The 24,861-nt window shown below is 39.5% G+C and overlaps 1 protein-coding gene across 1 annotated transcript in view; it reads left to right on the forward strand.

Moving 5' to 3' along the window:
- Positions 1-24,861, forward strand: part of ACVR2A (activin A receptor type 2A) — a 1,507,426-nt gene that overhangs the window by 1,209,705 nt on the left and 272,860 nt on the right. Inside the window, exon 6 of the mRNA XM_044074861.1 lies at positions 11,372-11,515. Within this exon, the coding sequence (XP_043930796.1) occupies positions 11,372-11,515 (144 nt within the window). The remainder of the gene's footprint in view (positions 1-11,371; positions 11,516-24,861) is intronic.

The following is a 24,861-nucleotide window of genomic DNA, read 5'->3' on the forward strand; positions in this document are numbered from 1 at the left end:
CTGGACATTAATCCTTACGTCACCCAATGGGTTGCTAACTGGCTTACTGATGGAACCCACACTGTAAAAGTAGCCGACTCCAAATCCAGCTCCAGACAAGTGACAAATGGAGTACCTCAGGGTTCAGTCCTGGGACCGCTCTTGTTTGGCATCTACTTCTCTGAAGTACAGGCCAACACTAAGGGACTCTGGCTAACAAAGTTCACAGATGACTGCAAACTGGGAGTCATTATTGAATCCCCAAATGATGTGGATACTCTATAAAAGGGCTTTACAGAAACAAATGCTTGGTGCCAGAGCCATGGGCTCAAGCTCAATGCCAAGAAATGTATATTTATCCCCTTTGGGAAAAAACATGTATCCATGAATTACCATATAGGTGGCAGTACACTAAACACCGAAAGTGTGATAAGAGACTTGGGGACATAGGTGGACAATGGTGTCTCACCTTCGATAACCACATCGCCACAACAGTCAGGAAATCCTTCTATGTGGCACACCTCAACGCTAAGGGCTTTTCATCCAGAAAAAAGGAGGTCATTGTCCCACTGTACTCATCCCTTATTAGACCCATTATAGAATACAATTCCCCATTTGGTATGTACTTCTCAAGACATCTGCAACAACTGGAAAGGCCGCAGAAATACCTCACTAAAAGAATCACAGGCCTAAAGCAGATGCCCTACGCTGACCGCCTTAAAAAACTCCAGCTATACTCTGTCACATATCGTCTACTCAGAGGCGATCTCTGCTTAACATACAAGGCCATGTCAAACCCAGAGCTGTTGGACATGCTACACTAAAAGAAATGCCAACCCCTCAGAGCCGCATGCTCCAGGGATCTAAACCTTGTCATCACAATGAACAAAACATGCTGGAGGGATAGGTTCCTGACCCAGAGACTCCCCATACTCTGGAACAGATTGCCCATACATGTCAAGCAGAGTGCCTCTTTGGCCCTCTTCAAAAGGAACCTTGATGATTGAATGGGAGAAAGGAAATTCACCTCGGGGATCACGTTAGTCACCCTACTAGACAGGGGTCCAGGGAAGTAAATAGTGTGGGAAGAAATAGCCAGGGAATTGTTATGGCTAGGCTTGTGTAGGCCCTAGGGCTGATAGCCTAGTACCAACCTATGAACCTAAGATATGGCATCAGCTGATAGTTGAAGGAAATCAGCGGGAAGTTTATCAGCAGCCAGTGTGGAGGATTTCAGTTTCTTGAGGAATTTAGTAATGAGTTGTGTGGTTGCTGGGGAGAAGGAGAAGGTGGGGGGAGGTTGTTGTGTAATAAGGGTAGTAGGGGTTGGTGAAGGAGTGGGAATGGCGGTGCTATTTAGGGTGTTGGATAAGGCTAGGACTGTTTCGGTGAAGAATTTGTTGAATTGGGTAGGGAATGTCCTCAGCGTCGGTTGGAACTATGGGTGTGGGAGTGCTGGTTTTACCTGGGTGCAGTAATCTATATATTGAGGACCAGAATTTCTGAGGGCTGTGTGTGTGTTTGTCTTGCAAGGTTTTATAGTAATTGGTTTTATCGAGTTTTATAAATTTTGTGGTCTTGTTCCAAAGTGCTAAGAAGATTTGTTTTGTGGTGGTGGTTTTAAGTTTATGAAATTGAGCCCAGGCTCTATCTCTTATCTTTCATCATGGTTCTGGTTTCTTTTGTTAGCCAAGGGGCATAGTTAGTTTTAACTCTGATGGTACAGGCTGGAGCATGACAGTTTAGGATTTTGAGAAAGGTTGAGTTATAGTAGTCTACTGCCTCATCTAGGGGTAGGTGTTTAAGGGGAGACCAGTCACAGTGTTTTAGTTGTTTAGGTCTTTGGTTTTGCAGGTTTTTTTATGGTCAACTATTCTGAGGATGGGTTGGTTATAGTGTTGGCATTTATTTCTAATAAGATAGGTTGGTTGGTGTTCGCTTAAATTGTCAGGTAGGCAGCCTGCCTGGTTTGCCAAGGTGTGGTCAGACAGAAGTATCCAATCTAAGATGGATTGTCGTTTGGTTTTCTTATCAACTCTTGTGGGGGTATCTATGACTTGGGTAAACCATGTAGGGTAATGTGGGTAGAGGGATTGTACTTGGTACAGTCAGACCAGTCAGTATTAAAATCCCCTAGGAGTATGGTCTCATGAGGATGGGAGATAGTCATCCAGTGTAGCAGGTTCTCCATAGTGTCAGTATGGTTTTCTTGGGGGGTATATGCACCTGCTATGACTTTGTGTTTGCTAGAGTTTAGTTTTAATTTAGCAAGAATGAGTTCTATGTCATTGACATCTTGGGAGTTGTAGTTAAGCTGTTCTACTGTGAGATTATTTTGAAACAGAATGGCTACACCTCCTCCTTTTTTCCCTTGCCTATCCTTCCGTATAATATTGTAACCAGGGGGTGTTATCTCATTATCATGGTGTTCTGGTTTAAGCCAAGGTTCTGTAAGTATGGCTAAGTCTGGTTTGTATAATGCCAATAGTGCATGGAGGTCCTGAACTTTGTTGAGTATACTTCGTACATTAATGTTTAAGAGCAGAAGAGAGGAGGTTGGTCTGTTATAAAGAGGATTGGTTGGGTTAGGTCTGGGTGGAGTGAAGTAATGGGTCCTGGATTGGGGTGTATATCTCCACAGCAAGAGAGTTTTAGAGTTAGGTATAGGTAGAGCTTAAGTAGTTTTTGTAGTATTTTATTTTGTTTCTGGGACAAGTAGGGATTAATTTTGTTTGTTGGTTTATGATTAACATAGGGGTGGAGTTGAGTTGGGGTAAGGTCAAGTGGAGATATAGGGAAGTGTGTTAGCTTTAGTGTATTGGCTGTGGTTTCTGTTTGCCACTGAGTTGGATAGGTGAGATGAAGTTGTGTGTGGTAGGATGTAAGGATGGATAACCAGAGAAGAACCAAAGTAGTTAATGTATAGAAAGCTTCCTTTACGTGTAGGAGAGCCATTGTATTAGTTTGTTTCTTCTCCTTTTATGTTACTTTTTGTAGTGGGAGAGCAGTGGTGAGTGATAGTAGGAGATGTTGAGTGGGTGGTAGAGGAGCAGTTAATGGTGTTAGTGAAAAGGGTGTGGTGTGGTGTGTGTGAGTGAAGACTGAGGGTGTGGTTAACAAACCAAAGTTATTTATACTAACAGTTTCCACTCAAAAGTTGTCATACATATATAATAGAAGGAACCCACTTAGACAATATTGAACAGCATCAACCCTGTAATTTATAACCATTTGTGTTCAAGAAAGTACAAAACACTAACTGACAAATAACGTTAAATCAATATATCCCCTCAACTTATAACCAACTCAGGAGAACGCACCACAATAATATGTGTCAAAAATACACAGTTAAAGAATCATGAAAACAAAAACTAAACAAAGTCTCTGTGGATTTAATAAGTCCGATCTCAATAAACAAACGACAGCCTTCGCTTCTTCACCCCCCGAAAGACATCCAGCAAAAGGTACAACAGTTACTACCAGATAGCCCCAAAGCAAACATATGGTATATGTTCAATAAATGTCACAAATGGACCTAGTTTGTTGATTGCTACAGGATTAAAATGGCAATGACTTTGTAATATAAATATGCTAGGTATTAAACAGTGTAATAGTTAAATGACTTGACATGACATAACACTCATAGCTTTAAGACATTAGTATTTTATTTATTTATTTAACATTTGTTTACCAGGAAAGTCCGACTTGGAACAAATCCAGTTTTCAGCGGAGGCCCGAGGAGAAATGCTGCAGACACATGTCTGTATGATGTGGGAAGAAATCGGAGCACCTGGAGGAAACCCACACAAATGCAGGGAGGGCATACAGACTCCACACAGAAGGCACCCCAGCCAAGAATTGAACTGGAGAACCTTTAGCTGTGAGGGGACGACATAACCACTGCACCACTGCGCAGTCCAGTAATATAATAAGCAGTTCTATGTGCTCAAGAGTCTCCTAAGTTCAAAAAAAAAATTTTTTATTGGTACACATTTTATAAGTTAGTACACATATCATACTGTTTCATGAGTTAGTAGCTATTTTAGTCTATATATGAACTCAAGTTCTTTCTATGCATATGCCTTTAGAGAACGTGTCCCTTTAAACTGAAGTTTTAATTGTCTTATTAATTTGCTTATTATGTCTAATTGCTAATAAATAATTAAGTGTTCTATGTCATTGTATAAAAAACTGCTATTTTGTTGAAATATTTATGGTCTGAGGAAGCGTACAGGAAGGTACGCGAAAGCGCTTATCAAATAAATATCCAGTCTTTGTTCAACGTGTCGTGCTGAGTCCGAAGTTTGTTTTTACACATTTTATTTTATTTTATTTAACTAAGGTCTCTCTGTTGTAGTGGTTTTTCATTTTTGTCTAGTATTTCTATTTAGTACCACTACAACACACGACATGACTACTCCCAATGTGGAATTGGACTATGTTCCAGAACCGAGGATACCACGCAGAAAAGAACAGTGGACAACTTTGCTGAATGATGAATTTAATCCTTTATTGGCTCTGGACCTTAGAGTACCAAACGGTAATACAATGGAAGTTACTACTGATCATTTAGAAACATTTAATTCCAAAATCAAGATTTTGGAAAATGACCTCTACAGATTTCAACGCTTAAACTGGCAAAGAAAACACATGGAAGCTTGCATACGTTTTAAACTGGTTCCCCGAGGTATGCGAATTCTTTGTATGCCCACCTATGGTGACACTCACCCCATCCTGCTTAAGAGATGGCAGGAGATAAACTTAGAAGCTAGTATGAAGTATGTCCAACTTTTAATTGACTATTTTAGCCCGATGGAAAAAGAATTGTTAACAAAAATTAACTGTGCACAACATGAATTAAATGAAAGTTTTCCCGATGACCACTTTCAGCAAAGAATGGATAATTTGTATAGTCAAGTTAGCTCCTATGCCCTCCGTTTGCAGCAAACCAAACACAGGAAGCTACAACGCGACTACCAAGACTTTTCTTCGGGGGAATGTCTTTATTTGGCCCAGGAGGGAATTGCCTAACACTCTTCCACGCACACAGATTCCAAATTTTGCGTCACATGATGACACGATAACAGCGCCAGTCGCCATTGGGTTTCCTGTTTCAGCGACCACACGAACTGTTCAGGAAGACGTTTCAGGAGATAATTTCACTACACCACCAGAGGCTCCCATTACCGTAACATCAACGGCAGCTACATCGACCCCACTCCCGAAAAGCGAACCAAATTAAGTTTGCCCAAAAGAATCTAGGAGCCATTCCAAAAAATAACAGTAACGATACTTCTTCTTTTTTACCCTATCCAATAAAGAAGCTGATTCCAACGAGAGAACGCCGAAACAGTTGGAACAACAGAAAACGCAAGCTATCGGAAGACAACGAAGCCTTCCAAAGAAGGAGACACTATCAATAGAGACTCAACTCTTCTTTAATATGTCCAGGTATGTCCTTTCTGTACATGACAAAGAATTATTAAATAGAGGGTTGTCGTTTGTACCGTCGCAAGGCAGTGTCCTCTCTGACTTGTTAACAGATCTTAGAATGTTTGGGCGCTCCTTAGCACTTAAAATATTTTTTAAGTCAAAACCTTCAGAAAGAGACACTACTGAAGCAAATGTAACAAATTTTAAAAGAAAGAGTTCGTTTTCTCTCATGATACCAGGACATGTTGATCTTTTCATTAAATTATGTGAAAAGGACATTTATGAATACAGCATAAACACAAAGAAAAAAATGTATGTATTTTAATATGTCTAAGGAAGTGCAATCTTCACTACATAGTTTGATGCATGATTCTTCTTTAATTTTTAGACCAGTTGACAAGGGAGGTGGGGTAGCTCTTTTTGACAGATTATCATATCAGTCTTTAATGCTAGATATGTTAAAAGACAACACCACCTACCTAGAGATTGACAATTCTAGAATGCTAAGAATTATAGCTGGTGTCAGAGATGAGATTTATGATCTCCTCATGTGCGGCCAAATATCTCAAGGCCTGTACGAATATTTCTCTATAGATAATCCGCGAGTTCCCATAATTAAAGGATTACCTAAAATGCATAAAGGAGTTATACCCCCACCATTAAGACCCATTGTGGCTAGTGAGGGATGGGCGACTGAAAAAGTTTCAGTCTATTTAGAAAAGACTTTGAGACCAATTGTAAATGAGATTCCAAGTATACTGAAAGATACGTACCAATTACTGGAATCCTTAAACTCCGTTGATAAAAAATTAGTTGAAGGACAGTATTTATTGGTTACTATGGACGTGACCAGTCTATTTACCTCTATACCTAATGTTGAAGGTATACAAGCAGTGCGAGAGTTATTGCTGGCTTTTCCACATATAAAAAGGGATGAAATTATTCTTATTTGTCAGTTACTAGACTTAGTCCTATGTAATAATGTGTTTGTTTTTGAGGGGTGCCTATATCTACAAACATCGGGGGTAGCTATGGGCACCCCTTGTGCAAACACTTATGCGAACTTGGTAATGCATAAGTGGGAAAAAGATTTTGTTTTTACCCACCCTTCATTTAGAAAAATAGTGGTCTATTATCGTTTTGTAGATGATATTCTATTAATTTGGGAAGGTTCCAAAGAAGAGTTCGATGAGTTTAAAAACTATTTAGAAACTACTACTACTTTTCTTAAATTTACAGCACAAATGTCCTATGAATCAGTTAATTTTTTAGATGTATGCCTAAACATAAGAAATGGCAAGTTAACTTCCACTCTGTTCAGAAAAACATGTTGGAGGAATTCTATACCATGTTACGACAGCATGCACCCACGCCATGTATATAAAGGTATAGTCAAAAGTCAGTTCATCAGACTATCTAAAATTTGTAAGGACAAGAAAGATCTGACCTATGAAGCTGACAAATTAGAACACATTTTTTTAGATAGAATGTACGATGAAAAGTTAGTAAAAACCATTAGGGCACAAGTATTGAAAGATGTAGAGGCTTCAACTCCAATGATAGATGATAATTTCAAGTATGAAATAGGTAATAAGAATATTTCCTATTCCTCAGGAAAGTTGAGCTTTATTACAACTTATACTAATGACAGTTTTAATATTAGGAAAATAATTAGTAATAATTGGAAAGTTTTAATGATAGATGATTTTACACAACAACTAGTAGGTAAAGTACCTCATTTTACGTACAGGAATAATAAAAGTCTTAAAAGACTACTTTGTGATAAACCTAGTGATACTAAATCAAAGCCAGGAGAAAAAGTAGGTACGTATCCATGTAATCACTGCAACTATTGTAAGTTTGTCACTAGAGAACAAGTATATACACACCCAGAAACTAAATATATTTTTAAGCCAAGATTTTTAGCTACTTGTAATAGCTCAGGACTGATCTACTTAGCTACTTGTGAACAATGTCCAGTGTTTTATGTAGGTCTAACGAAACGCAAGCTTAAAAATAGAGTTTATAACCACATCTATGACATAAAGAAATTAAATGAATTAAATGCTCTAGCCAAGCACGTACAATGTTTTCCAAATCATTCCTTTGTATTTAGGGTACTTGAAGTAGTAGAACCAAACAGCAGAGGTGGAGACTATATGAACATGCTAGAGCTTAAAGAATTGAAATGGATATTAAGATTAAAGGGGCATTATTCCCCAGGTTTAAATCTTTATGTTTCCATTAAACCGTACCTCAATGCACGAAGATGATTATCTGTGACTTTTAGGATACCTTATTTTCCTAAGTAAAATTTGCATGATGTACAGGTTTCAACTCTTGATATTTTACCTACTTATTAATAGAATTACATTCTGTCAACTTTATCTACTTATTAATTTGGCTCCATATTTTTTATGTACATAACTATTATAATAAAATTGATGTATACATATATATTTTATTCAACTGTTTTAATAGTATTCGCATTAATGTATATATACCTATTTATATCAGTATTTATATTTACACATATTTATCTACTTTTAAACTTGTATTTACTTGCTATCAACATGTTTGAATTACTTTTTGCATTTTATTGGCACACATTTTATAAGTTAGTACACATATCATACTGTTTCATGAGTTAGTAGCTATTTTAGTCTATATATGAACTCAAGTTCTTTCTATGCATATGCCTTTAGAGAACGTGTCCCTTTAAACTGAAGTTTTAATTGTCTTATTAATTTGCTTATTATGTCTAATTGCTAATAAATAATTAAGTGTTCTATGTCATTGTATAAAAAGCTGCTATTTTGTTGAAATATTTATGGTCTGAGGAAGCGTACAGGAAGGTACGCGAAAGCGCTTATCAAATAAATATCCAGTCTTTGTTCAACGTGTCGTGCTGAGTCCGAAGTTTGTTTTTACACATATTTTATTTATTTATTTAACATTTGTTTACCAGGAAAGTCCGACTTGGAACAAATCCAGTTTTCAGCGGAGGCCCGAGGAGAAATGCTGCAGACACATGTCTGTATGATGTGGGAGGAAATCGGAGCACCTGGAGGAAACCCACACAAATGCAGGGAGGGCATACAGACTCTACACAGAAGGCACCCCAGCCAAGAATTGAACTGGAGAACCTCTAGCTGTGAGGGGACGACATAACCACTGCACCACTGCGCAGTCCAATAATATAATAAGCAGTTCTATGTGCTCAAGAGTCTCCTAAGTTCAAAAAAAAAAATCACTGACCAGAAAGCATTTTGGAGAAGCTTATGTCAAATTATCATGAACCTGTTTTAACTTGTACTTGAATTTCTTTGTAATATTCAGTGATTGTACTTGAACGTTTTACTTTGTTTTAAATACTCTGGCAAGTTGTTCAGTTTGTTTTTTTATTTTCTGTCATCTTGTAAGTTCTCCTTGTATAGTTTGGGTAACTGGTGGACATTTTAATTGCATTTTTTCCCTTTTGTATACATTGAAAAATGACTTGTAAGATTGCTTTCTTGTTAAATTGGAAGATGGCTTTCCTTTTAACTCTTAAAATCAGACTTGTGCTTCTTTTCCATACAGTTATCAGTATCCATATGCCTTCATTCATGCTTAACATAATTTTAGGCATTGCTACCACTCAGAATATGCCGTTTCCATCTTGTTTTTTTGTTACCATGAAAATCCAGGTGAAAATAGTTTGCGTAATTTGGCTCATTTCAGATGTTACAGAGCATGTATCTCCAGGCGAAAGAAAGTTGATTAGCTGGGTCTGACAGTGGGTAAACAGTCTTAATTGTAGCTCGTTGGTCAGCTGTATTAGAGTAAGTCCATTCCAGACCTAGTAAGCCTAACTGTATGATGGGTGTGGCAGCAGTGGCTGTTGTCTTAAGTAAGATTTCAGCAGGTAACATTTATGAGGTGGCTACTTGTGTTCTACCCACATGTTTTAGAGTGGATTATAATTCTAAAAAAAAATGAAGGTTTGTTAACTGCCGTCATTCAGGGCATGCTGGTGGGAACTCCTATCTCCCCTTTAGCTTCAATGATTGGATCAGTTGAAAAAGCGGGAAAGAAGGAAATTACATAGTGCAGCTGTTTGAGGTATTCCCCATAATTTTAAATCTGACACTGAAGAACTTCCTTAATAAAGACACTGGTCGGATAAGTTGTGTCCACTCTCCACAGAGATAGTTGAAGACTCTTTTTTTCTTTGAGGCAACATTCAGTGATGTCTGCACACCCATGCTGACGCACATCATGATGTAGCGCAATGATTACATAAACTAGATTCCACTGGTTCTTTTTAGCTTTTTGCATAGTTGAGATTAAAATCTGTGGTGCCATCAGTAATGTCATGCCATTGCATACCCAAACATAAACATGCTAAGTTTTTGTGTCACCATCAACTTACCACCTAGGAGCATAGCTACAGCAAATGCCAGGTATTTTATATGGCCATGAAAGACAAAAAAGGGTGAAGGTTTTGATGTTATTCACCTCCAAAGACGTTATGTTGAGAGTTCTTCTTGCAGGGGCCGGTGGTTGGGGTCTTTGTACAACCACAGGTATAAGCCAGAGCATCTCTATAAGGAAAGATGCTCAGAGAGCAGGTCAAGGTAATTCCAGTGCTGGTGGTGAACTTGCCGTCAGTGATGGCTCATTGTCCTCACCCTTTTTCTTCTTCAGTGGAAGATGATGGACATTGGGTAGGTGAATTGTGCCACAGTGGAAGATGAAGAAAATGGAGAAGGTGCAGCTGTAGCTCCTACCCTTTGAGTATTTTGCAGTTCTGATGCTGCCCAGAACTTTGATGTACATGTGTAGCCCAATTTAGACCAATCTTATTCCAGTGAATGGTCATTTAAATTACCCAGTTACAGTTTTGTAGTAGCTGAGAGTGAAGACAGCTGTAGTGGAGCTGCACCCTCTTAATACTTAATTGGGCCAGCAGATCCCATGTGAAGAAGGTTTTGTCAGTTCATTCTTACCACAGCTGTTGTCTGGGAGTTCAGCATCATTTGACATCCTGTGGGAGCTGGAGTCTTGGGTTCAGAATTACACCCCTAGATGGTCTGAAGCCTGGCTCTCCTCAGTGTGCACTGTTGTCACCTGACATGCTGTGTCACAAGAAAGTTGATTCATTTACTAGACTGGGGATTAGGGCTCAGAGCTGTACCTCACTAGAATTGTCAGCTGTTCAGATTGCAGTACCACATTCAAAAGGCTGTGGATAAACTTGGGGATCCCCTGGAGTCTTTCAGTGGATCTTTTTGAAGGCTAACGTTTTCTAACATTTTCTTGATTCTAAAGTACAAAACTCATAAGCTGTGAAATTTGTTTAACTTTAGGATAGTCATCAGATGGAATTCGCTGGATGTAGAAATAAGAGTCCATTCATTCAAAATTTGTTAGACATGAAAATAGACAAACATGTACACTATCTGGGTAGACAGTTGAGAATTTTGTTTGCACTTTTTATTGTACTTATGAATCATAATGCAGTGGTAAGTACAGAACATTGCCCATGCCTTTGTTTGTCTGAAACTGTTTACATCTATGGTACTTAATATTTAATGTTACTGCTTTTGATTTAAACTTGAAATGCCTTTTTTTCTTTGCTGTTTTCTTTTTTTTTTTTTTTTGAGTGGTTTTATTATTTTTACTGACGTGTTACAAATAAAGCAAGCCAAACAACAACACTCAGCAATTTTTTTCCATCAAACTCTTCTAGCCTTCGTAGTCGACCAAGTACTTTCACTCATTTAATTTTACAGAATGCATTATGTAGAGCATGCTACTAATTTATTCTGTCACCCCCTCCCTTCTGTCATTTGTCTCATTTAATGACTAGTGCATGTCAGCATTTTCTGTTTCCAATGTTCACTAACAACATGCACATGTTGTTTCAAGAGCATGACTTGTGAGTATGTAATGTTTGTATCTTTTTTTTTTTTAGGACAGGCAATCATGGCAGAATGAATATGAAATCTACAGTCTACCTGGAATGAAACATGATAATATCCTGCTTTTCTGTGGTGCAGAAAAAAGAGGCACTAACATGGATGTGGAACTGTGGTTAATAACATCCTATCATGAGAAGGTAAATTTCATGTCTGTAACTGGAGTGGTAGCAGCACTGAAGGGGATTCCCAAATATGGGTAAATGAAGTTCAAAATGACATGCTTTATCACTTTACCAAGACATATATGCAGGCAGGGTCACAGTAGTAGTACCAGTAAGTCATAACATTTGGGTTTACTCACTTTTTTTTCCCAGTTACAGTTTTCATTAGCTGTCCCTTTGTCGCTGTGAAGGCCAGTGCTGGACTGACACCAGCATTGCATGGTACTGTAGCTGTTGCACAACAAGCTGACATATATGCTGCATTGTGCTTTTTTTACTTCTCGTTGTTAGACAAGTGCTTCACTTCCTGCATCAGTGCTGCAGTAATTTTATCTATGTACCGACTTGTGCTTCTCGGTTGTCCACATGTACCGACTTGTGCTTCTCAGCTGTCCACTTCTTTATTTATTTTTTAAGCTTTTCTCTCATGCATGTGATTGTGGTAGGCTGTTGCTGTTTTTTATTATCATAAGCAATTATTTTAATACTTTCATCATTTTATTATCTTTTATTAAATTTAGAGCTGAGAATTTGACAGAAACAAGCAAAAAGAACAAGGTTGCTAAAGTGAACCAAAGTGAATTGTCAGAGGAAAAAGAAAACTGTCATAAAATGTAAATCTTCCATCAGTTCTGTGGTATACAAGAATAAAGACCTAACTACAACCCAGAGAACACAGGGTTAAGTAATGACCTGAACAGGGGGTGATCCAGGGAGGAGAGGTAATGGAAGATTTAATCAACAACTGCTCTACGAGGTTTAGCAGAAGTAGAGGTGGTGACGGTTAATCTAAATAAATAGCCAGAAGCTTAAACTCTCTGTAAACATAATGTTAGAGAGTGGCCAAACTGGACATTATCACTCTGATTGTTCATTCTTCAATCAGAGTGTTAATGTACATATAAAGCCTGGTGTCACATATTTGTGTCTATTTGTATGTGCATGTGTGTGTGCCTGTCTGTGTGTGTGAGAGATGGAAAGTTTTGAATGAAAGAAAAACAGAGAAAATGGATACCTCTTAACTTCTTTTAGCTAACACAGACAGTCTATCAGCACACATCATCTAAACATTAAAAAGCTCTTATGTTTGTCATTATTGACTGTGACTATAATTCTTGGTAATTTACCATCAAATCAAACATTCTATGAGGGATGGGGAAAGTCTGTGAAGCAAAATCGGGGATACCTAAGAGTCATCGGGGGTTGCAGTGCCTTACATTGTGTGATTATTTTTTTTTTTCCATTTGATCACAGTGATACATCAGAGTGCCTGTAGCAACTGAGCAGTGTGTGTGTGTGTGTGTGTGTGTGTGTGTGTGATATGTGCTCGCTTCTGTGTGTGTGTGTGTGTGTGTGTGTGTGTGTGTATATATATACCTAACTTATAATGTGAATGTAGAGTACTTTCTCCAACAGCAGTTACATATGCTACAGCAAATACAAGACAATTTAACAGAAAGACCATTGTTTAAGCACAGTGATGCTCTCCAAGGTGGGCATTATCACAGAATTAAGGCCCTCCACCTACAGCGTCGTTCCTCACAACATTCCTGGGCATACATTAATTCCTTGATAATGCACTCTGTCTGGCATTATTACTTGCTTAATAGTGCTGTTGATGAGGTAAATTGAAGGTGTGCTCTACATACATTTGCTAAGAGGAAGTTTCAAACTGTCACTATTATCCCCTGTTGATAAAGATGAGCATGCGTGATAATGTTGTATTGATAACTACAGTTTTTGTTTGGATGCAGTTCATTGATCTCATCATTCATACTGTGGCACACAGATTATGGCAGATGAGAGGTTGTTGTAGACTATAAACTTTGAAGTGAACTTACAGTATGTTTTCTTCCACCTGCCATCTGTTGTTGGGCTGCCTCAGCAAACAATAAATGTGTGTGTCTAGGACAGTATTACAGATGTTCAGAGTTAGATCACTGTTGCAGTAGCTAAGCTATTTGTGTTATATCCTGCCAAGGATATGACCAACCAGCTATCTTATTAAAGCTGAAGAGCACATTCCAAGCACTGTGTCGGGAGCTCAAGCAGAACTCCACATAAAGAGCAGTTGTTTGTCTTTTCGGCTTTTCCCGGTTAGGGGTCATCACAGCGGAACTCCGGTCCGCTAATGATAATCGGTAGATTTTTTATGGTGCTGAGTTGCCAGCCCGACGCCCAAATCACGCATGTCTTTCGGAGGCCACTCGACCATGGGGAGGACATGCAGATTCCACACAGAAGGCACTCCAGCCGAGAATCGAACAGGAGAACCTCTTGCTATGAGACAACAACGCTACCGCTGTACCACCGCAGCTTATCATAAAAAGCAGTAAGGGCGCAAAAACATCAGAGTTTTCATGCCACTGATGTGTGTTTCTTCTCTGGGCTTTGTGAAACTGACAGGCAGCTAGCAATCCTTCAAGGCTTAGTCAGTAAGTCCCTTTGTGGGAAAACCTTCCAGAGTTTTATTTTTTCTGAAGAAAACTAGTGTTTTTTTTTTTTTTTTTGTGAAATTATTAGTTTCACTAAGAAACATATTTTGTTTGGACTGTTACCCATGAGATTTTATTTCTGTGAATAGTGATGGAAGAACATTATGTTTGAATCTGTTTTACTTTTTCTAATGTTTTTATTTAAAATTTATGTGTTGGGGGCAGGACGTCATACTTTTGGGGACTGTCAGGGTTTTTTATTTTTAACCACCAGACCATCTTTTTGTATGGTACTGAGGTTACAGACCCCTACATGCTCTGCTAACAATTTTAGATGCTTACTTTTCAGTTGAGGAGTTACAGATCTCAGTTCTTCCTTCCCCCATCCACAAGAGGAAAGTTGATAGTGAGTCTTTGGGTGTCAGGCCGGTTCCAGAGTTGTCTCAGCTGCTGATGGATGACTTTGCTGTAGCAGGACTGCTCAGACTGTTCATCATTTTCCCATAGTCCCTGTGGTGTAGCACCTATAACCACTAAGGGCCAAACGATGCACATATCCTCTGACTGTAGAGTTGCCCTTTATGGACAAGGAAGAATCATTGAGGTCATTCTTGTGGGAAAGAGATGAGTAAGGGTCTACTGCATAGCCAAAAAGGGAGCCTGACATCTGCAATATTGTGCCTGCTTTAGTTTGGTCCTTTTCCAAGAAGTTTTCCAGGAAAAGAAAACAAATGGTAGAAAACTTGGCTTTTCCTGTCTCGGTTTAAATGAGCAAAGATTTGTTGGGATTTGCTAGGGATTCACTTTTTGTTTTTTTCTTTATCTGCTTCCTCTTCAGAAAAAGAAACGTTAATTCTATTTTGGGCTCTGAGTTTCAGTCATAAGAACTGGGGTTGGAGGAGAATGTTGCGCTTCAGGATTTTCTTCACAACCTAAGTATTCTGATTTTGAAAAAGGTGTTGCTTCAGATTTCCTTTAACGCCTTTCTTTTTCTGAAACCTCATGTAAAATGGCATTAAATTGGTAAACTATATGAATATTTTAACTTACACTTTCCAAATTGGTAAACTATATGAATATTTTAACTTACACTTTCCTTTTTTTGTTATTTTGTTACTTTTTTCTTTTATGATGTTCTCTGTACTATGGCATTTTTGTTAACAGCATATTCCATTTTTTTTCATGTATGTTCTTATCTTTCTTGGTGCTTACTTGAGACTATAATCAATTCATTTATTCTCTCTTGCTGTTTGTTTCATTCATGTAATTCATCTCGTTTTAAACTTGACTGTACTGCATTTTAACCCAGTTCTTCTGGGACTCCACTGAAAATAGGATCCTCCCAGTCGGATTCTTTTCATTCAACACATGTATGTATGTAGTTAAGTAACTAAACAATTCCATTTATCTGCTTCAAGGTCTGGAAAATTGTGCTTGGCAGCATTTTTTCTCCACACATTAAGGCAGATTCACAAACAAATGCATAATTCTGTAGATGGTTTGTGGTTTGTACATGGTCACAAAGTTAGCGCAATTCATAATAAATATTTCTGATGCTAGATCATGCAGAAAAGGAACTTAACTGTAAATGTTGTGGGCATGAATTTTGCAGAGCACTCAAGTGCATTGTCCTACAGGAAGTTAGTGTTGTTTATCATTTGATCACTGCTGCATTAGCCTGAAGTATATGGGTTGTATCCTTCCTAAGGTATAACGCACAGCAATTATCATGACTGCAAATTGGAGAAATCAAAAGAAGCTGAAAATTGAGCTAAAAGGGAAAACAGTTAAACAGGTTAACAGCTTCAGATTTCTGTAACAGAGACAGATGGTTGAGGAGAAGGAAATCCTGAATGAGGAGGTCAAATCTCAAATCAGAGATGTTACAGCCAATTGACATAGAGTGTTAGGGGTAGTGTGTGACAGAACAACACCAAAGAAGCTGTAAAGTAAGGTACAGAACAGTGGTCTAACTAGTACCGATGTATGACACAGAAACCTGGGCAGTGAAGGCAGAGGAGTTGAGGAAACTGTAGGTGATGAAGATGATGTTCCTGAGACAGTATCCATTCTACGACCTATGGGACAGGCAAAATTACATCTTCAGACCAGAAGCCGAAGTATCACCAGTTATGTCAAAGAGAACAAATGACAGTGGTTTGGACATATGTGCAGGAATGCTGAAGAAGATTTGGAAGAGATTTGAGAGAGACAGGAAGAAGACAAGCGGAAATTGCATGAGAGAAGACCTGCGACAGTCAGGCATGACTGTTGAATAAAGTAGGAGAGTTGGCAGTGTCTCAAGAGGTGCACAGTTGATGTGACAGTCCAACCGCTTGTAGAAAAAAATGGGAAAAAGGGGGTTGGTGAGAAGATTCTGTCCCAGGGGAAACCTTTGAGGGATGTTCCGACCCACAAGTGGCCCACCTGAACTCTTGTCATGCAAGGCATTCCAGGACTGCAAGAAGAGGGCAGTAAAGGGATCTAAGCCATTGTTGTTGGCCTAATACAATGAAAAAAATATTTGTAAAATTACATTTCCAGGATTTTGCTCTTGAGGTGAATTGTTTGGCATCCATGTCTCAAACACATATTAAGCAAGTTACAATCAGCAACCTAATCGTAATCCTCTGTATTATGTTGGAATTGCAAATTGAATTGTTTTGCTATTGCAGTATCATTATTTTAAGCTGCATTATTATCCTCCTTTGCATATTTGCACTTTTTTATAGTTTGCTCGTGTTTTTCATCAACTTTTTTCACTGTCCTTACCTCAGATGTATATTAATTTTTACTACATTATACATGGTATTTGAACTGTGGGTTTTTTTTGTGATACTGTATTTCTACTGTGTGTGTGTATATGTGTGTGTTTGTGTGTGTGAGCACGTGTGTATATATGTACACACATATATATATATATATATATATATATGTGTGCGTGTATGTATATGTGCATATACATACGTGCGTGTGTGTGCATATATATATATATATATATATATATATATATATATGTGTGTGTGTGTGTGTGCATATATCTTAAGTCAGTGCTCGAGATCTGTGAAACAAACGTGTAAATATTTTAGAAATTCTTAGTACTTATGTACATAATTTTTGATTTTATTATATTTTAACAGTATATAATATATGGACTTTGTATTTTTATTTGCATACACATTTACTTTTCAGTATATTGGTATGGCTGCATGTACTTCAGTTGATCCTACTTGGGTAGGAATTCTGTATGCCACAATCAGTCTTTCCTGCAGATTGACTTAAAGACCCAGAGAGAATGTGAAACAAGGGAAGATGTATATGGGAACCCTCTTGCCTGCACAAGTCCCACATTGGTGCCACTTTTTTCCAACTCTGTCTGAGAGAAGATACTAGTATTTGGATTTATCCTGGTAAAATAATGGTAAAATAAATAAAATAAATAAATAATAAGCAGAGTAAATCCCAAATATTTTAATTTACTCTTACAGTAACCTTTCCTTGAAGATTTACTTGTAGTTTATCCCATGGCCTGATGAGATGAGGTTCATTTTCAGTAATCACTTGAACTTACACCACAGGCATTAGGATTGTTCAGCAGGAAAATATTGATAGGTTCATTGTCTTGGTGGTATAGGTTTTTTTTTTTTTTTTTTTTTAAATATTCATAGGTTGCTTAGAACTCTCTTCTTTCCTGTCATGCATCATTGCATGCCACACTTTTCACTTGTTTGCTGAGCTAGAAATTAGGCAGAAAAACTTTGGTATGGCATACGAGTACTTCTCTTCTACCTTTCTCTTATTTAAGCTTCGGTCTTCAGTTGCAATGTTGCTGTTTTCTTGAAATTTCCTTCTTTATTTCTTTTTGTGACTTTGGGCCTAGATCCAGTCATCTCAAAATGTCCAAGTCTTTGTTTTGGAAGTGAGCCTGCAGTCAGACTATTTCATCCACCGATAAGCACACTCTTTGTTTGATGTATGTGGATGAAGCTTATTATACTATCCATTACTTTTTAAAACTTACTTTTATATCACATTTTAAACAGTGATTTGGGTATACACGTACTAACAGAAAAGAAAACAAACCATAGTAACATTTTTCATGCAGTATATTTTCATTTAACAATTGTCATTCAGTCTACCTTTACATAAATTGCTATTCCTAAACTTCATTTCTCCTCCTGAATGTTATTCTGCATGTTAGTGTCCCACAAATTCTGTTAATTTGTATATAACGTGCTTCATCCCTTTTTCTTATGATCTCTACTCCAGTTCTTTTATCTCCTTTACAATGTCCAGTTCTTAAGTTATAGCTGATTTAGGTTTTCATTTCAATTTTCTAGTAATTTTTTGGCAACCAGTAGCATTAAATTTAGTGAGGCCTTTCTGTGTGTAGGAAGTTCCATCTTCCATTATTTTTGTTCTGAATTATATCATTTCCATTATGTGTTCAGAATTAATCAGCTGATGTCACAGAAATATAGTGAAAAATGTTGGGTATCATTTTCCAGACTTTGTATTTCTATCAGAGTTCATATCTTTTTTTTAAACAGGAAACATCTTTATTGAATTACTACTATGACGTAGGCAATCATACATTTATATAAATGAAAACCAACCATATTGATATATTTTCATTTGCAAACATTATACATCACTTGTCTATACAGTCGTTGCCAGTCAGACATTACATAGCTCTTTATTCAATTCCTGCCTTCCCTTAAACCTCATTCCTCTTCCAAAACATTCAGCATGTTATTTCCACAATTCCCATTTTTTATGTAATTTGCTGCCACACTTTTCTAAAGATCCCAGCTCCATTTCTTTTATCTCTGTTTCTCAGAGGTCATATCTTGAGATTTCTGAGTCTTTTTTAACAGTGTCTCTAAACAGTCTTCAGGAAAGGAGGTCCAAAATGTCTTTCCTTTGAAAAATTCAGGGCAGACATGCTTTTACTGAATTTAACTTGAATCAGTCAGTTAACCCACCAGTCGTCTTTCCACAATATTCTGAGGTGAATGTTTCCCTGTGTACTTGTTCACAGACAGTTAATTTTTTATGTCGACAGAACTTAAGATATTCCCCTAATATGACAGTTTATTTTTATCCTTTATTAAGGCCAAGTTTGGTATTAAAGTTCCTAAGCTCCCCTTTCCAGGTGGTTACAAAGTTGTATTGCATTTTGGTGCATTAAACATGGGAAGTCTCTACATGCAACTCCAAGGGCTTTGTCTGCTGTGGTTGCTTCTACTTCCTTTTCAGTAATGCCACCCTTTGTTATATTGCTCTACCATAACCTAGTTATCCATATGTACCTTTGCTAGACAGTGCAAGTGGAACATTGTATGATGTCCTTACTGAAATTACTGTTGCAGTATTTCTGGCATATGGGTTGTCACCGCTAACATCTGACTGAGGTACCAAAGCATTACCTTCTCTAGGTTGTACGCCTGATATATGACCTCAGCTGATATGCTTTGGGGTATAAAGATGGATGCATGAGTGTGGATTCTTAGATTGTCTCCTTGCCAGCCCGAACGCAGATTCTGTATCAAGTCAGACTGTTCACTGTTTGGTTGTTGGTATCTTTGCTTTGTTTGTTTATCCAGATAAGTGCCCCATTGAGATCCTTTCTCTTATTTTTACGATTTTTTGTTGCAGATGTCATCTAGGAGGATAAGTGCGAGTGAGGTAGGCAGATTACATTCAAGGACTTGTATACCAAGTATCTTTTTTGTGTAGGCCTGGAACACAATTACAAATCTTGTACTATTTACCAATCATTCATTCCAGAAATCCTTAGGTCTAGGCTTTCTACTGTTAACACCTTTCTCTGGACCCAACTTCTTAAACTCTTGGCCAGTTTTAAGATGTCTGGCTCTGCATCCTTGGATGTCCCTCTGCCGCTGGAGAAAAAACTTAATAGCCTTTGAATGGATACACAGTCCAGTGTTTATGACTCCCCTACCTGCAGAGGTTTCAAAACCCATGGTACATCAGACTACTTCCCAGTTGTCTGCTTCAAAAACACTGTCAGAGACCTTTATGGCTCCTGAGGCCTTGCAGACTACCGATACATCCGAGGAACAATGTGTCATCATTTCAGAAGCCCTGCACTGCATTTCACACATTTTAGTTAGGGGAAGAGATCCCAGGCTCTCTAATAGAGGTCGGACATGGCTCCAAACCTACACATGTAATCCAGTTAGTACACTTCTCTTTCCTATAGAATCCTTTACATAGGTTGTCTGATGATTCTCTGCTACTTTTTGATAACCCCTAATATTCTCTGAGATAGTTGTCTCTAAATACACAGTATACCTGAATAAGATCTCCTCTTAAATATCTATAAGAGACACTGTACTAGTTCAGATATTTTAGTATTTCATAATAACTTAAATTTTCACATCCATGGATACTATTTGTATATTTCCTCTGTACTCTTTTTCAGTTTACTCATGCTTGTTTTCTTATAAGGTTTCCATATTGTTATTCTGTACTCGTGTTTGGGTCTAATGTAATTAACAGCAATTATGTAATCATGTTTGACTTTCTAGACTTTAGGTTGTATAAAAAGATTTATATAGTTCTGTAACTATCATTAAATAGTTGGTTGATATGATTAGAAAAGCGCAAAGCTTGATCTACCCATGTATCCAGGTCCTTAATTGAATCTACAGATGTTCTTCGTATTTCACTGTTGCAGTCATCACCTGTGGGTTATCCCTGCTGTGGTAGCCCTCGGCCAGCCCGATTACCAGAGTCAATGTTTTTCTGCGTTGGCTGCTGTTGCCTGTAGTCTAACGTCAGGATGTCAGTGCTGTAATGCTGGGCAGCTGACGCCATTACATCAGTCTTTCTTGCCGTGGAGACCATAGCAGAAGCAGTCCGCAAGTGTGCCGGTCAGTCACTACCAGAGTTTGAATTTCAGCTGAAAACATCTAAAGCTAAGTACCCCATTGGGGATCCTTTTTTCTTGCACTAACTGATGTCCAAAAAAGTTAACAGTTGTCTCTCCTGTGGAAAGCAGATCCCACACCGAGACTTCCATTCATACTGCGTCACTTGTTTAGGCCTAGACCACGACGTCCCCCATTGCCGGTTCTGTGCCTTTTTAACGTGAGAAACATTCCCAATAGAGCTCTTATTGCAGACATGTATTTTCATCTTCTGCTTTCCCATTCCGAAATGGCGTCCGTCAGCCAACAGTCCATGGACATTCCAAAAAAACACAGAGATAAAAATAGAGACAGAACACACAAGGCTAAGCCTTCCAACAACTCTACCACTAAGCAGGTCGTCTCTTCTCCGGAATTCAGTGAGATGCTTTTGCAGCCCCTGATGCCCGATTCGATATCTATGCAGGCCTCTACCGAGACCCTTTCGGAGTCTGGTATGCTGCAGAAATCTTTTTTGTCTTCCAAGCTTTTGGATGTCTCTGCCTCAGTTGGGTCTGGAGCCGCGACTCAGGCACTGGCTTCCGAGGACGCCTCTCGCACTACCAAAGCTAGACAAAAAACGATGTGTTCTCATCCTACTACCGTGTCTCTCAGACCGACGGATACTCTTAGGCCTAGAAGTCAGGCCACTCCTAGAAAGTCTGCCTCTAGCCACTGTCTTGCTCCAGCTCCACCACCCCAAGCACAAGTGCTTAAAATGGCAGAGGATCTCATTTCCCTTATCAGGGGTAGTCAGGTCACAACTTCTAAAATGAAATGACACCCTTCCCCAGAAATTATGACAGAACAGGATTCTGAGGAATCTGACTATTCAGATTTTGAAGAGAAGAGGATTCCATTCCTTCTGCCTCCCCACCAGAATACTTTTCCTTTGGGGAAACCCTTCACACCCCCAGGCAACATTTACAATGGGAATCTCAGGATTTCCCCCAGTCTAAGAAAAGACTTAGAGAGTTTCTGGACCTGCCCCAGCACAGAACCCTGGCCATCCCTCCTATTTTATAAGTGGTGGATGATGTTTTCCATGAATCCAGCTTAGTCTCTGATGCCCTCCCACCTGCTCCCAGTAAACCTGACAGGTATTACAAAGTACCGGATTCTCACAAATACCTGTACAGAAGTCCTGCTGCAGACCCAGAGGTCATTACACAGGGACCTAAAGGAGCTAAGACTAATTCTGCCAAGCACCCTGTTCCTTCTGACAAGGATTCCAGAGCTCTGGACAGATGGAGTAAAAAAGTATACACCTCTGCAACCTTAGCTATCAGAGTTAGTTCCATATGTTAAAATAACAACACACTTTGGAACTATCAAAACAAAAGATTTCAACTTTTCCTGACTATGCCAGTTTGAAAGAGTTAGCAGATTTACTGCACTCTACTTGTCAAGTGGCGAAACACTCATTACACTGTGGATATGACACCCTAGAAGCCTCGAGCAGGGCAGCAGTGTCAGGTTCTGTCATTAGGAGACATTCATGGTTGAAGCAACAACCTCTCCCTGATCATGTCAAGTCTAAACTAATTGATGCACCCCTGGATAAGGATCGCTTGTTTGGAGTAAAAGCAGAAGAGGTGCTTAAAAAAAATGGAAGACCAAAGCAAAATCTATGCAAATAGTAAAAGTTATCTTTCAGGTTCAACCTCCCAGGTTCAGCAGGAACTTTCCCTCTAAGCACTGGTCCTTCCCTACACCTAGCAGATCAGGGCCAAGGTAAGCCCTGGAGGGACAGACCACCCAGGCCCCTGTCCCAGGGGAAACAGAGAATCAAACAGTGGACCACTTCCGGGTCAAAGGCAGGGAGTTCTAAGCCACCCTTCTATGGCAAAAACTCTCAATGACTCCCTCTCCCCCCTCTGCCCACCGCCTTTCACTAACCAAAAGCTAGGAAGAAGGCTCTCCCTCTGCAAAGAAAATTGGCTTTCTGTAACAAAGGACCAGTGGGTCTTAAAGATCATTTTTCAGGAATGCAAATTCTCTTTAAACAAACTCCTAATTCCATGAGGATACCCAGACCTACCTCCAAATCAGTGGGCAGAGCCATTGAAACAGTTACAAACTTTCATATCCCAGGGGGCAGTAGAACCTGTCCCCTCAGACCAAACAGACAAAGGCTTTTATTCCAGACTATTCCTTGTTCCCAGAAAAGAGGACAGTTGGCACCCCATCCTGGATCTATCCATTCTGAACACCTCCCCTGTGGTCCCCAAATTCAGAAGGCTAACTTTGCAGCATCTGCTGCCTATGCTGACAAAAAATGCCTGGCTAGTGACCCTAGACCTAAAAGATGCCTACCTCAACATCCCCATAAGGGAATCCTGCAGGAAATTCATGTGCTTCAGAGCAGGCTCACAACACTTGCAGTTCTCTGCGCTACCCTTTGACTTATCTACTGCACCCAGAGTATTCACCAAATGCATAGCCTCGGCCATAGAATTTTACAGACAGAGACATATACATATTTACCCTTATCTGGACGACTGCCTCATTCAGCAGAGTGCAAAGAAAAGCTGCTTCAGGAGTTTTTCTTTGTCAGAACCCTCATAACTTCCCTGAAGTTCACCATCAACGAGAAGAAGTCAAAGCAAACACCCTCCAGGAAGATCTTTTTCTTGGAAGCACTGCTGGACACAGCATCCCAAATGGCCTTCCTATCCACAGAAAAGGAGAGCTTCCTGCCGCTCTACTGTACCTAGCTGGCTTCCAGAAGTCACCTCACTTCAAGGAAGTTCCTGCAAGCCTTGGGGTACATGGCATCCTTCTAATTCTTCTGGCCAGGCTTCACATGAGGAAACTTCAGTGGTATCTAAAGAACCTTTGGTGTCAGCACTCTCAACCTCTAGAGATCTCTCTCCCTCTGATCCCCTGTATAAGGGTAGAGGTTCTCTGGTGGGCAGGGGCCTGTGCCAAGAACGAGGGTCTTCCTTTCATCCTCCGCCCTACCAACAAGACCATCACCACCGACGCCTCAGACATTGCTTGGGGTGCTCACCTAGCAGGCAGGTGCACCCAAGGCCTTTGGGATGCCCAGCACCTTCCCTTACACATCAGAAGGAAATGATGGCAGTACAAAAGGCTCTGACATGTTTCAAACCCCATCTCAAGCCAGGGGTTCTTCTTATCAAAACAGACAACACCATAGTAATGTGGTATATCATGTGGTATATCAGCAAACAGGGGGGACCCAATCTTACCCTCAGTGCAAGCTAACCATGAACATCTGGCTGACAGCAGCCTCCATGGGTTTACACCTAATTGCCCAATACCTACCAGCAACACCCTGGCATACCACCTAAGCAGAAACTTACTGGACCCCCACGAATGGCAGCTCCACAGGAAAATCTTTGTGCAAGTCATTCAGGAGTGGGAAACTCCGGAGGTGGATCTCTTTGCTTCGGATCTCAACCACCAGCTGGAAAAATTCTGTACCAGGGAGTATCACCACCTAGCGTGGAAGGTGTATGTCTTGACCTTCCCCTGGAACTCCCTCTTTGTGTAAACATTCCCTCCTCTGCCTCTTATTCCCAAGGTACTGATCAAGATAAGGTAAGAGTGACCAAAGGCCATCCTCATTGCTCCAAATTGGCCCAGACAGCATTGGTACCCCTTACTGCGCAGCCTGACATCACAGCCTCCCAGGCAGCTTCCCCTGATCTCAGACCGCTTGACCCAGGTGGGGGAGGGGGGGAATGCTGCACCCAGACTTGCAGACTCTCAAACTGTCAGCATGGCTAATACTTCAAAAGCAAACAAGGAGTCCCTGTTAAGCAAAGAGGTCCTAGACATCATCACAGAGGCCAGAAGGCCCAGCACCAGAAAATCTTACACAGGGAAATGGAAAAGATTCTGCTCCTGGAGCCAGTCCAGAGGGGGCAGTACCTCACAATCTTCCATCCCTCTTATCTTGGACTACCTAGCCAAGTTACTCAAT

Source organism: Protopterus annectens, chromosome 6.part0 (genome assembly GCF_019279795.1).
Source record: "Protopterus annectens isolate FY-2018-M chromosome 6.part0, PAN1.0, whole genome shotgun sequence".
Lineage (NCBI taxonomy): Eukaryota > Metazoa > Chordata > Ceratodontiformes > Protopteridae > Protopterus > Protopterus annectens.